The sequence below is a fragment of the Hippopotamus amphibius genome, chromosome 17 (genome assembly GCF_030028045.1).
Source record: "Hippopotamus amphibius kiboko isolate mHipAmp2 chromosome 17, mHipAmp2.hap2, whole genome shotgun sequence".
In the NCBI taxonomy this organism is placed as follows: Eukaryota; Metazoa; Chordata; class Mammalia; order Artiodactyla; family Hippopotamidae; genus Hippopotamus; species Hippopotamus amphibius.
The window spans coordinates 52,232,287-52,245,916 of NC_080202.1; the positions used below are offsets into that span (position 1 = coordinate 52,232,287).

General features: G+C 60.4%; 1 protein-coding gene across 3 annotated transcripts; it reads right to left on the minus strand.

Moving 5' to 3' along the window:
- Positions 1-129: 129 nt before the first annotated feature.
- Positions 130-13,616, minus strand: HGS (hepatocyte growth factor-regulated tyrosine kinase substrate). Of its 3 annotated transcripts, XM_057715364.1 has the most exons (22): positions 13,483-13,616; positions 11,934-12,018; positions 11,537-11,612; positions 11,067-11,159; positions 9,303-9,426; positions 8,094-8,146; positions 7,618-7,686; positions 6,822-6,946; positions 5,703-5,781; positions 5,538-5,636; positions 5,354-5,449; positions 4,656-4,694; positions 4,434-4,574; positions 4,275-4,334; positions 3,559-3,769; positions 2,970-3,142; positions 2,758-2,898; positions 2,501-2,678; positions 1,659-1,792; positions 1,457-1,576; positions 1,176-1,265; positions 130-793 (listed from the first exon to the last, which is right to left on the minus strand). In XM_057715364.1, exons 1-22 carry the CDS (start codon positions 13,517-13,519, stop codon positions 683-685), a joined length of 2,334 nt encoding a protein of 777 aa, XP_057571347.1. In that variant the 5' UTR covers positions 13,520-13,616; the 3' UTR covers positions 130-682. The 3 variants fall into 3 exon arrangements, with proteins under 3 accessions (XP_057571347.1, XP_057571349.1, XP_057571348.1); XM_057715366.1 differs by lacking the exons at positions 130-793; positions 1,176-1,265; positions 1,457-1,576 and adding an exon at positions 2,301-2,408; XM_057715365.1 differs by lacking the exons at positions 130-793; positions 1,176-1,265; positions 1,457-1,576; positions 1,659-1,792 and adding an exon at positions 1,799-2,408.
- Positions 13,617-13,630: the final 14 nt, after the last annotated feature.

Sequence of the window (13,630 nt, forward strand, 5' to 3'; positions counted from 1 at the left end):
CAAGCAGCGTCCACCAGTTGAGACTCCTGTGGAGCTGGGCCTGGGATGAGGGGCAGCTGGCCTATGGGGAGACACCTGCACACCCCTGTCCAGAGCTGGACCAGCTGCCTAGCACCTTCCCTCTGCACAGACACCCAAACACTTGTTGAAAGACATTTTATTATCACTGTTCCATTCCGTCTACTCAGGGCACTGGATGAGATGACAGCTCAGAAGCAGAGAAGCTGGAGACAGGCCCCACCCTTCCTTTAAGGGCCATGAGCACCCCTGCTGACAGCCTGGGGGGCCATGCTGGAGGACTCTGGGGAGCACTCAGCCTAGTCACAGGCCACAGGCCCCACTCTGGCTGGCCTTAGCAGGACCTGACACACCAGGCTGCGGGCTTCCTCTCAGAGAAAGTTCTTCCCTTCTACCCTCTTCCCCGAGGCCCAGCCCTGGGGAAGGGAATCAGACACCAACTCAAGAAGACAAGGACGAGGATGGGGCCTGGGGGGACGAGGAGCCAGCAGGCGAGGAGAAAGACAAAGGAGGGCCGCGGTGAAGGGTCACCCTGCCCCTGCAGAGCAGGGACACTACACATGGAGGGGAGAGAGCAAGGTGGGAGAACGACACTAGTTACAGATGGAGGCGGCAGTTTTGGAGAACCGTAGTGTTACTCTGGACAGGGAGCTCCCAGTGGGGCTCAGTCAAACGAGATGAGCTGGGCTTCGCTGCCCTGTGTGGGCGGCCCCTGTGCCTGTGGCTGCTGGGCCACAGGGGGCTGCTGCTGGGGAGGGCCACTGGAGGGTGCCATCTGCGGGGGAACACACAGGCCATCGGTCTGTCCTCCCTCCCCAGGCCACAGCCTCGCTCCAGTACTCAGGTCCCTTGCACCCACCCCCTTGGCTCCCTCCCTTGACTTGTGGACTCCCTGTCCTCTTCCTGTCCCCAGCAGACCCCAGGCGTTCCTGATTAATGTCTGTGGAGCTGAGCTGATGTGATCTTGGGCTTTTAAGTAAATAGGTGGTTTTGACAACTATAGGTGTTGCTAAGTGTCTGTCCTGGTCCTGCCCGCAGAGCCGCAGTCCTGGCCCACACTAGCCACACTCCCCAGGGCCGCCCCACTGCTGAGGGGGGTCCAGAGCAAAGCCTGTCCCCTGTCAGGACCCACGGTGGTAGCTCTGGGAGAGGCTCACCTGCTGGTACACAGGCTGCTGCCCCGAGATGTAGGGCTGCTGCGGGGGCGGCAGAGGTGCGTCTTGGCCAGGGAGGGTGGGCATGAGATTCTGCGGAGAATTAAGAAACCCTGAGTAAGGAGCTCTGTAACTGCACAACGTCAACCAGCGCGGAGACAGTAGTGGAGGAGACGTGGGGTACTGAGCAGAGGGCAGAGCCTGCCTAGCCCTTCCCTCTTCCCCCACACCCGCCAAGGGCCCCTGCCCCTCCTACCCTCCTGATGCCCCCCAGAACCTCTCACCTGCATGCTGTAAGGCTGGTAGCCCATGGACACTGACTGGCTCCCCATGTAACCCATGGTGCTGGACTGTGGAGGCTGAGAGATGGCTGGGAGGCTCTGCGGGGCCTGGGAAGCCACGTTCTGTGGAGGGGAGGGGGTGATGGGAGAAGGCTGGGCCCAGGTGCCCCAGGGACTTTGGGGGGGGGGGGGGCTCCCTGCCTACCTGATAGCCCTGTGTGGGAGTGGGCTGGTAGGATGAGTAGGCTGGGCTGGTGGTGGGCCCGGCAGGGCCCTGAGGGGCTGCCTGTGCGCCAGCAGCCCCTGCCGGGTACATGTAAGCACTCACCATGCTGGGATCTGGAGGAAAAGAGGGAAGAGTACACAACCTGGAGGCTGGGAAGATGGCGGGGGACCCTTCTCTGAGTTTTCCTTCTCGTAACTTTCAGGACCAAGTTTGTGTTTCACATTCTCACAAAAGGACAGTAAGTGAAAACAACAAAGACAGGAAAGGACCCCTGGAATGTCACACTCTCAGAAGACCAGCCCCACCCATACTGAGGGGTGGTATGCAAGACAACGGGCCAGCGCTCTTTGGGAAGTCAGTGTCACAGAACTCCAAGGCAGACTAAGAAACGTTCTAGATTAAAGGAGGTGAGAGAGGCAAGACAGCTAAACACGTGATGGGTTTCCTGTTGGCACACACAGGGCCTGGAGACCGTGTGAGAGCTGAGCTGGCTGTGGACACAGCCACAACATGGCCTCAGGGCCCTTGGTCTGGCATCTGTGCCCAGGCCATGAGGAGAGTCCTGGTTTAGCAAATGCACCAAGACCTCTAGGAGTAAAGGGCGTCACGCCTGCCACTCACCCTAAATCGTGTCAGAAGAGTAAGTGTGAGGAGAGGGTGAGTGCTAACACGGAAATGTCTGGGAATCTGAAAAATTCTTTGTACTGCTCTGCCAACTGTTTTGTAAGTCTGAAATCACATCGAAATAACGAAGAAAGGGGTAGCGGTCTGGGGTTTGTCTTGGCTGTTGGCCCTCTGCCCACCCACCCCCACCCTGTTACCTGCTGCGGCCCCAGGCATGCTGGGGTAGGGGCCGCCAGTGGCTGGGGCTGGCTGGCTCATGTACATGGTGTGCATGGGAGAGCCCTCCACTGAGCCTGCCGGGCTGAAGGTGCCTGCAAAGCTTGCCGGGCCAGAAGGCTGGTACAGCACGCCCCCTGCTGTGGGCATGGCCTGGAGCTGGAGATAGAGACACGGCTTTCAGGGCAGTCCTTCACCAGGGGGCCTGAAGGGAGTGGGCCGCGTGGTTGGCACGTGCCTGGGCGTAGGGCAGGGAGAAGGCAGGCATCTGGGCCCGCATCTGGATGGTCTGCTTCTGCTGCTCCAGGCGCAACTGCCGCTCCTTCTCCTGCTCCTGCAGGCGCTGGATGGCCAGCTGCCGCTGCACCTCGAGGTACTCCTGTGGGCCACAAGGCAGCCGTCAGGGCCGGCTTCGCGCCCCACACCCCCAGGGCAGGGCCGCCCCCGCACCTGCTTCTTCTGCCGCATGATCTCCAGCTTCTGGGCCAGCTGGATCTGGCGCTGGCGCGCAGCCTCCTCCGCCGCCTGGCGCAGCTTCTCCCGGTGCTCCTCCCGCAGAGCGCTGAGTGCCCCCCGGGCGTCACGGATCTGCGCCAGCTTGTCCTGCAGCCCCTCGTAGTACACTGTGGGGAGGGGGCACAGCAGGGGCCCTGGCATGGGCTGGGAGCACAGGCTGCCCAGTGGTGGGCACCTGCCCTGGGCAGTGCTCAGGCCTGCCTCTGCCCAGCCCATCTTGGGAAATGGCAGGGCCCAGCTGAGCACTCCTCACCAGGGCGCAGCTGGCATAAGGGCCCCAAGGCGGGTGGGTGTGCGCACACACGCTCTCTCTCGCTGACTGTCCTGTGCTCAGTGGGACATTTCCTACCACTGGAACTACCTCTGACAGAGCAAGGTCCCTTAGGACAGCCCTGCCCACACGCCCCCAGGCTTGATGACGGCTGGCCGAGGGCACCCAATGCCCCCAGGGGGTGTGGCAGGCCCATGGTGGGAGCCCCCATGACCCCGAAAGGACACCCGGGAGGACGCGCATGGCACCTACGCCTCCGCTCATCCAGCTGGTTGAGCAGCTCGAGCAGCTGAGGGTGCATGCCGTTGATGGACTGAAAGAGGGACAGCACGGCCGAGTCGTTGGTAATGCTGCGGCCCCGCACGTGGTTGCTCTTCATGCGGTTGACGAAGGTGGTGACGGCGTTCTGCAGGGCCTTCAGGAACTGTGCGTGGTTCTCCTCTGACTCCCCATTCTGGTACTGCTGCTGGGGCACAGGGGCTCTGGCTGAGCGCCTCCCTCGCCACCAGGCCCCCGAGCGGGGGCAGGGACCCTCCCCCTCCAACTGGCCTTGCTGGGTGCTGAGCTCCAAGCCTGCTGCACATCTGACTTGGTCCCCCCCGGTGGGTCTGCGAAGGGCACCCTTAGCACCCAGTTCACAAGTCAGGAAACAGGCTCAGGGAGGCTCGGCTTTTGCCCACAGGCACAGTGTGGCCAAGACAAAGCTGTTCTGACCCTACCCTCTTACTCCACTGGGCGCCAAAGCACAGAGCCCGAGAATACTCCAATGCACTCAGGGTAGGCACCAAGCTCTGGCCCACAGCCAGTCCAGAGAGGTTCAATGGAGAGCCGTGAGCTGCAATGCCTGCCTCCAGGAGGTCACTGTGGGCACAGCTCAGCCCTCCTGGCACGTGCCTGTGCAGGGCCTGGAGCTCTGCGCTCCAGGAGGCCAAGGATGCCCCCAGCCCGAGGAGGGAGCTGTGGCTTACCTCACTGAAGGGGCCTCCGGCCGGATTTACAGGCTGAGGGTCTATTTCTGGGAGGGGAGTCTGGAAGAGATCAGAGAATGAGTGGGACTCCACTCTGGCCTGGCCTGGTGCCCCCCTCCCAAGGGATCATGGCCAGGAGCCCGAGAGTGGCCCCCTTACCTCCACGTTGGCAGGGACTGCATGCCCCTCCCCAGGCTGGGCGGCAGGCTCCGTCAGAGGCACCGGGGCGGACGGCGTGGGGCTCTTGCGAGCCTCCTCCTGCTTCTTCTCCCAGTAGTTCCGGTTGAGGTACCGGGCGAGCTGCACAGGCAAGTGGGGGAGGGTCACTTCTGGGGGCCAGGAGGCAGCGAGGGGAAAGCACCACACACGGGGTGTCCTCACCTCAGGGTCGATGTCCTCAGCCAGAGGCGCCGACGAGTTCTGGGGAGACGTGGGGGGTGTGAGGGGCCAAAGGCTGGAGGAGCAGCAACCCTGGCCGTCGCTCAGGAGGCCTGGATGACGCAGCCATGACAATGGACCCTAGAGGCTGGCCAAAGCCTGTTCGAGCCCCAAGGGGCTCCATAAGCGTAGACAGGGTGCAGGGTGGTGCCCCACCAGCACTCACACGAATCACAGGGACAGGCGGGCGGGTGGCAGGGCTGCTCTCAGCCCCACCCAGGGAGCCCTGCAGAGTTTGCAAGTGACTTTCTAAACCTTCTCTCCCATCTGCCACCCACCCCCTTTTTACAAAGAGAACTGAGGCCAAAGAGAGGCTGGGTCCACCCCCAAAAAGGAGACCTGTGACGGCCCCACTGGAGGCTAGAACAACGCAGAGCACCTTTGACCCCAGGGCTCCCCACCTCATCCCACTCTAGGGGGTGTGGAAAAGACCAGAGTCTCAACAGAGAGGTCTCCAGCCTTTATGGTGTCCTCTGTCGCACAGGGGTCCCAACCAGGGAGCTGAGGCCTGTGGGTGCCAGGCTGTACCCTGCCCCTGCCCACGAGACATGTGCATCCCTGCTGGGGCAGATCCCCCCACTTCCCCATCCCGCACGGGAAGGGGGTCCAAGCCAGCGGGGCTGAGCCAGAGCACAGCTCACCACGGGCGAGGAGTACAGGCTGCTGACAGGGGGTGCCGAAGAGGCCACAGGTGCGGGCTCTGCCTTGGGGTACGCAGCATAGGCCGACTTCTGTCTCTGTGGGAGAACCAGGAGAAGGGCGTCTTGAGGGGTGCTCCACACTCCCCTGGCACCCCCAGACTCGGCGACGCCACCCCCAGCTCACCATCCTCTCCTTCTCCTCGGCCTCTGACTGTGACAGAGCCAGGGCCAGCTGCAGCTCCTCCTCCTCCTGTAGGGCTGTCTCATCCCTCTTGGGGGGCAGCTGAGGATGACAGGGAGGGGTGAGCGGGGCCTAGGGGCAAGGTGCCCTCACAGGCCCGGGTGGTACCTGGGACTGCTGTGACAGGGGGCTGGTCAGGTACTCCGGGGGCAGCTCCGTCGTCGAGGTGGCCTTTCCCTCTGCTTTCCTGGAGGAGACAGGACACTGTGCGTAGCCAGGCGCTGTACCCCAGCCCCCCACAAGTTCTCAAGGACACAGCCTGGGGCTTCCCTCTGACGTCCCCACCTTCTAGAAGGAAAATGGGGGTTCCACAAGACCATGTTCCAGAGAAAAGCTAGACCCTCAAACCAACTGTCACCTCTGGGCTGTGGGGCCCTGGGCGAGTCACCAGCCTAAGCTACAGCGCCTCTCCTGGAAACGGGACTGAAACACCCGCCAGGCTGCAGCTTTTCACAGAAAAGGGCCTCCTGGTGGAGTGGCCTGCAGATATCACTTCACCAAGGGAACAGATCCCATCACTGATGCTGGGACACATGGACAGCACGGGATCCCAGGCCAGCTGCACAGAACCTGTCTCTAACCATGAGGACACCTTGGACCCAAACCCAGAGATGTGCCACAACAGCCTAGAGCCCTCAGCAACACTCTCGTCACAGAAGACAAAGCGGCTACAACACACCGGGTCAGGGAGCTGAGGCAGTGGTTGGGTCCTGACGGGACAGAAGCACCACGGGACGTTACTGGGACACGGGAACCCCGAACAGGCACTAAGGAGCAGGCGTCAGAACTGCACTGATACCAAACGCCCCAGCTCGACAGCCTGCAGCAGTCACGTGGGGAAAGCTCCTCTCAGGAAGCACCCACAGGAGGTCGAGGGGAGGGGCACAGGGTGCCTGCGGCTCACTCTCAACTGGTTCAGGATACAACGCGGGCACACAGGCGGGTGGGGGAGGGTGTGTGTGATGGAGTCAATGGGGCCGAGGGACCCAGGCCAGGGGAGGGCGAAGCACTGTGTGGAGGAGTGGTGTCTCCAGACTACTCCTGCATCTCTTCTCTAAGTGTTACTCCCAAACTAAGAAGTTACAAAAACAACCCTGAGCAACTGGCCAGCAGGTCTGAGGCCCAGGGGCCCTGCCTGGTGCTGCCCTGAGTCTGCCATAGCCCCCACCGCCCCGGCCCTACGAGCAAGGCGGAAGCTGGCTCAGCTCACTGTCCAAGGCGACTTACTTGTTGAGCTGCTCATAGCAGGGCTCGCACACGCGCACCTCCTTCTCGATGCCGAACTTGGGGATCGTGGAGTACTTGGAGGAGCATTTGCCACAGAAGATCTGGCCACATGCCCGGCAGTGGTGCTGCGACACAGGGCGGGTCAGGGCGGCCTGGACGGCCACCCCTCACGCCCACCCCCCACCCAGCACCGCCTGCTGCAGGACGCGCCAGGCTGGGCCTCCCAGGCCAGGGTAGGCAGAAGGTGAGCCCAGGAGGCCACAAAGACCCTGGGGGAACAGGGCACACTTGCAAGCTCTCAACTGTAGCCCCCACTTTGAGGAAAAGAAGTCAAATTAAGAAGAAAAGTTCACAAAAAACATGCATGAGTTGTCCTGATAAACGAGTTTTGCTGGTTGGTGAGTCCGGTGAGTCTGCTCAGACGCCCCAGGCCTCAGCCTTCGCCACGGCCGGCCTGGGCTTCGGTGGGAAGAGGGAGGGTCCAAGCGGACAGGCCCAGTCAGCTGAGGAGACTCGGCCAAGGGGTTATTGGCCGAGGCAGTGCAGACTCAAACCTCCAGCCCTGGGCGTGGGGTGTTCCCGTTCCCAGGGGAGTGCAGCCTTGTCTGAACTTCGCCTGATGGCACTGACCATCAGACACGAACCCTAGGTGACCACACTCCGCAAACCTCCAGGTCCCAGCCAAGAGAGAAAGGACCGTGCATGGGTGCAGTGGCCTTGTGGTGACAGCGGGTGGCCCGGGATCTGCCCTGGCCAGGAGGGGAGCCGGGTCCCTCCCCAAGGCGGGTGCACTCACCTTGCGGGTCATGACCCCGAACTGCACCCGGCACCGGTGGCACTCCTCAGCATCCACCCAGTCGGGGGCCTGGGGATGGGCAGAGTCAGGACACACAGCCCCTGCCCTCCCTGCTGTTCCCCGCTTCCCACAGGTGTGTGCAAGGGACTGGGGCCAACTCACTACAGACATGACTCAAGGAAGGATGCCCCTCCAAAATGGTCTTCCTTTCTTTCTAAAGACCTGACAGCAAGACTTCCCACAGCTTTGGGGACATGTAAACAACGGGTCGTGGGAGCCACAGACCTAAGGCACCTTGAACTGGGTTCCTGTCTCAACGTGCACACACAACTGCACAGACTACTTAAAGTCGGACATTCTCATTTTCGAGACAAATCAGCAGCTCACCTGCTCCCAACAAGCCCAGATCCCAGGGCCTCCCTTCCACCTCCTCAAAGCAGCCTAACTCCTGGACCTCCAGCACCCCATGAACTCACTCTCTCTGCAGCAAACATGGCATCGCTCTCCTTGAACTCTGGGAAGACGTGTCCTGAAGAAAGGAGGCCACTGTCACCACCGAGTGCTACCCTGGCATGCGAGGCCCATGGCCTCACCTGTCCTCGTCCATCTGCCCCGAGGCCTCCAGGAGCCACATCCTAGCTCTTGGCATCTGCCTCTCCGAACAGACAGAAGAGGCCCAGAGCCCCTGGGCAGCAGGCACAGTGGCCCCACACTGGCCCAGGGCGCCTCGGGCACAGCTCAGCCGGCCTGCCCCACAGCCGGGGTAGCTCCCCACAGGCCACTCTATCCTGAGGACCACACACAGAGCCAGGCCTTGCTTCCCACCACATCAAGGCCTCACAGGTCTTCCCTGGGCCTTCCCAGTTTTTAAAGCTGAAGTTCCTAAGCTTTTTTTGAGACGAGGACCCCTTGGGAATCCCATAAAAGCTTTGTTTTTTTGTGGGTTTTTGGCCACGCCATGAGGCTTGCGGGATCTTAGTTTCCTGACCAGAGATCGAACCCGGACCCCCAGCAGTGAAAGCCCAGAATATTAACCACTGGACAACCAGGGAATTCCCCCCATAAAGCTTTGGACATTCTCTCTCGTGTCTAATGTTCAGGGATTGAGAGCTTGAGGCCAGCTCAGCGACCTGAACAGGTCCCTCATCATACAGTGCCTGCACAGTCCTGCCCACCCTGTGGCCAGCAGGCACCGCCCCTGCTCCCACTCCATGCCTCAGCTTCAGGGCCAGAGGACCTGGCCCCAGCCCAACCCTCTCATTCCAGGCCTGGCATGAGTGCCAGCAAATCTTCCAAACAAGGCCCAAATCCACCACCCTCCCTGCCAAACCAACCACCTCTCCACTGGCACCGCGACAGCCAGGAGGAACGCACCGTGGGCCTTAAGAAGCACGCCCCAGCTGCCACACCCACACTGTGCGTGGCGGGGGCACGGTCTCCCTCGGGCCCACCTTGTGCAAGGCTGCCCCTCAACTTCTTTTTTTTTTTTTTTTTGGGGGGGGGGGTACACCAGGTTCAATCATCTGTTTTTATACACATATCCCCGTATTCCCTCCCTTCCTTGACTCCCCCCCCTCGAGTCCCCCCCACCCTCCCCGCCCCAGTCCTCTAAGTGCCCCTCAACTTCTGGTGGTGCGTTCCAAGCCTGGGACTGGACCCTCCTGCCCCCCACCACCCTGACTCACCTTCCACCTTCATGATCTGGTACGTGTCCTGGACCACCTTGTACTTGGGCTCGTTCCGGAAGGCATGTGCCCAGGCCTGAATCAGGTACAAGATCTTGTTTCGGACATTTACTTCCACCTGCCTCTGTGGAGAAGGGAGGAAGGAAAATGAGGATTTTGGGAGATGTAGCTGTCAAAGAGACATCTCAGCACGAGGAAGCGGTTGGCAGACCCCACCACTCCTAGCAGACAGGGCTGGCAGAGGTGGGGCAGGTCCCCCAAGTGGGGCCCTGCAGCCATGTAGTGCCCCACTCCCCAGACCCAAGCCTCCTCCAGGGAACCCCGTGCCCAAAGACAAATCCACGGCACCTCTCTGCCCACTCAGGGCCAGGACTTATCTTTAACCGCCTGGGAGAAGCTGGGGACCCCTCTAGTGGAGGCTCTCCAACCTCTACTGTCCTGTAACTACCTCTCTCTCCCCCACACACCTTATAGGACTCTGACCACCTAGGGAGCCCCTCAGACTGTAATCCACTCTGGTGCCGGCTAAGGCCAGCCTCTCACAGGCAGAGCCAAGCAGGCCTGGGATGAGGAAGCAGACACACCAGCAGTCAGTCCCCTCCTTCCAGTCATAGGCAGTCCGGGCAGGTGGGAGGGGTGGCTCCAGAAAATTCCCCACACATAGAGCCACCACCTCCAACAGGCTAACGCACAGCCAACCACATTTCTAGAGCTCTCTCAGGACACAGTCCACATACAATGCTCAGGATCGTGGGTCGAGAAAGCTGCTTCAAGGAGACACCCACCACAGCTCATGCACCAAGGTTCCCACTCGTCCTGTAATCTGAGTCCAGCCAGTGGACCCCTTTCCAGGTAGCCCTGCCCCTTCGAGGACTCAGACCACGTGCAGCGTGAACAGGACACAGTTGTCCCAACACAAGGAGGTTCTAACTCCTCCACTGTCACCCAGGCCAGAGGAGGGGCTGGCCATGTTACCAGTCAGGGCTCTGGAGAAGCCCTGCTGTCAGCTCAGCCCCAGATGGGCTCTCGGCTGCGAGGCCCAGGCGCCCAACACGCCCAGGCCACAGTGGTGGCAGAGTCGGTGCTAAGGCTGCGCTCCTTGGTTGCCACCCTCAGCAGCCTCAGCTCCATGGGACGCCTCTCACCTCCAAGAATGGCTGCACTGCCCCACTCTGCAACACACAACCTCCTGGTGTCACCACCCACATCACAATACCTGCAGCTGGGCAGCAAACTTGCCCTGCTTGGATAACCCCTTGAGGCCCTGGAGGACTTTCCCTCCTCTGTCTTGGTGGTGGCAGGGGAGGTGGGGGTTGGTGTTAAACCCACTGCCCCAGGGTCCCTACTCTGTTGTTGCTGTTCCCCAGCTCTCCCTCCACAAACACATCACACTCATGTGCCTCCCTGCTCAGAATTCTACCCAAGCCCTTGGGGGACCCCAGGCCTCCACTCACATCCCCACACACAGCTCCCTCCCCACGTTCTCGCAGCTCAGTGAGCACTCCCTGCCCTTCAAGACTCAGCTCCTGCCCCCCAGGAAGCCTTTACAACATCACAGGAGTGGGGTCTCCTCCACACCCCCAGACACAGCCCTGGCTGGCTTCTGAAAAGGCCTTGATCTCACCAGGCAGGGACCATGAACACTTGCCTTCCAGCCCTCCATCACCTGGCACTGTTCCTACCACAGGTGCCGGCAAAGCCCCAAGAACCCCGCATGGTGGCACACCCCAGTCCAGGCCTCCCTGCTCCCTGCAGAGCACCCACCTTCAGCAGCTCCTTCAGCTCCTCCATGGTCTGCTTGTTTGCCACCTCATCATGGACCGTCTGGCCACAGTTCTTCACCACGGACTCCATGACCTGCAGACCCCAAGGAGGGGAAGACTTGGGTCGCTGGTCAGGGCAGGGACTCCCCCTCCTGGACGGGCCCATCTCCCCACAAGAAGACGGGCCTCAACAGAGCTCTCAGGCCCCCCCTCCAGCTGGACAGGAAAGACTGTGTGGTAGCCCCCGAGGCAGGCAGTAGCCAGGGCTACACCTGCTCCTTCTAACTTCGTGTTTTATCACTGAGGACAGATACTGGAGTCAACCTCAGGGCCTACAACGTGTCAGCCTCAGGTGGAATAGCTGAGGCGTTCCTCCCAGCCCTGCCCTCCATCCCCAGTGCCTCCACTGCTGGCCAGACGCCCGTCCCTGCCATCCCCGCCAGTGCCAACTGAAGTACAGGGTCTGATTACCTCTAGGGCATACAAGGCCACATGGGGATTCTTGTCATTGACTTTCTTCTTGATGGAACTCACTGCATATTTTGCTCTGTCAAAAAAAGGGATTGGTAAAAGCAGGAAGACAAAAAGAGAAAGAAAACAGCCTCTAAGACTGAGAAAAAGCCCACACGCCACCTGGTCCTTGATACCCCCCAAGCAAACAACCAGGTAACGGTGCACTGCCAAGCCATACAGAGAAAGTTCTTTAATTGTCCCAAGAGCTCAAAAACCCAGCATACAGACCACACAGTCATACACCAGGGCCTAACATGGTCAGCTTCCATCAGGGCAGCGTCTTGGAAGATGAGTAGCCAACAAGCAACCCCAGTCCCCAGGGCAGCCACCTCACTGCTTCCGAGGGAGCACTTACTGTGTGTCCCCCTGGCGGATCAGGTCACAGATCTGGAGGATTGATTCCCAGTCAGTCTCCAGAAGAAGCTGGCTGGTCGCTTTGTCTAAGGCAGAAACGCACTATTACAGAGGCTCATCCTGCTCTGTGATTCCCTAGGTGGCCCCCCAGCTCAGTAACAGGCAGGAGGACTGCCCCCTTCCCATTTTAGATGTTTGGACCAAATGGAAAACTACGAGAAAACCCTCCTAACATCTGACAATAACCATGAAAGCACTGTCCTTCCTGAAAGGCAGACAAATAGCTTGGAAAATAATAATGGAGAACTCTGTTGTGGGCTTTTTACATGCCAAGTGCTGTTCCAAACACTTTACATGAACTCAGTCAATTCTCACACAACCTTAAGAGTCAGATGTTTCAGATGAAGAAACTGAAACAGAGAGATGAGGTCACTGCCTGAAGTCACACAGCTTGCTGGGGTAGAGCCAGAGTTCACCACTATGCTCAGCTGCTTCTCAACAGAGAATTCTGCTGCCTCATCTCTCAGAGTCCCTGGTTTTTCAGAAGCTTAACCTATTTGATTAGCTCTCAGCTGAGGCACAGCTGGAGAGACGAGCAGCAGAGACCCCAGTCCTCTGCTTCAAATGTTTTGTGGAGTGCAGACAGGGTTGACCTGACAAGGATTCTCCAACTACCACCTCTAGTCTATGTGACTGTGGCCTCAGACAGACAGATGTGCTGCTCAGGGGCTGCTCTCCAGCCCAGCCAGTACCATCTTTCCTGGAGTCGCACAAATGATCCATATGGACCTGGCAGTAACTTCTAGATTCATCACTGAAGGGCTGAACCACCTCATACGCTGAGTTCCTCAGCCTGCATGTTCAATGAGCAAGGAAGGGGCCTCATCTGAGGTCCCTCTGAAACCATACTCAAGGAAAAAGGAAGGAAGGCTCGAGCTGACCATTCGAATACCCAGAGCACCTGTTCCAAACACACAGCACACACAGTTTCATGGCGAGGAGGGGGCTCGCCCATTAACAATGGTTTTCCCTCCTGAAACCTGTGACCTCCAGGAGGATCAGAAGGATCTGCTATCCATCCCAACAAACAGAGGAAATGCCTTCCTAGTCCCGGGCGCTGCCCGGAGCCGAATGGGGACACAGGGCACGGGTCTGGATCCCTGGGGAAGCAGCGCTCCAAAGGGCTTGGCACGTCCCAGGGAGGACACTACTGGCTCCACCCTTTGGGGCCCACGCATAGGTCAGAACTCCCAAACATCACGCAACCTAGGTTTTGGGGGAAAGAGAGTCTACTGAGATTTTACTATTTCACTGAGTCACCCGTTTTCGTGACTCAGGACGTGAGGCCCACTAGCCCAGACGCTGGTGGTCGTTTCCCCAGGGCTCCTGGCCAGTCTCCTGCGCGGACCCTCAGTCACTCGGCCGGCGCCAGGCCCGCGCCCCAGACCGCCCGGCCCTGCGTCGCTTGCGCGCCCGCCCAGGGCCCGGGTCGCGCGGCGGTCGCCCCGGAGTCTGGGGGCCTTCCCACCGGGGGGCGGGGGCCGCGTTACCTAGGAGACGCTCGAAGGTGCCGCTGCCGCGCCCCATGGCGACCCGGGACCCCGACCTGACACCGCTGCGCTCCCCGTTGCGAGACGGCGCGCCCCCGACTTCCGCTTCCGCCTGCTCCGCGGGCGCGCGCGCGCACGCGCACGTCGC

Bases quoted from the DNA above. Each gene is read 5' to 3' on its own strand.
- HGS (XM_057715364.1), bottom strand. From the start codon at position 13,519: ATGGGGCGCGGCAGCGGCACCTTCGAGCGTCTCCTAG. The intron at 9,427-11,066 runs GTGGGTGCTCTG...CCTTCTCCACAG, and splicing joins AGCTGAAGGAGCTGCTGAAG to AGGCAGGTGGAAGTAAATGT. The intron at 3,770-4,274 runs GTAAGCCACAGC...GTGCCCCAGCAG, and splicing joins CCGGAGGCCCCTTCAGTGAG to CAGTACCAGAATGGGGAGTC.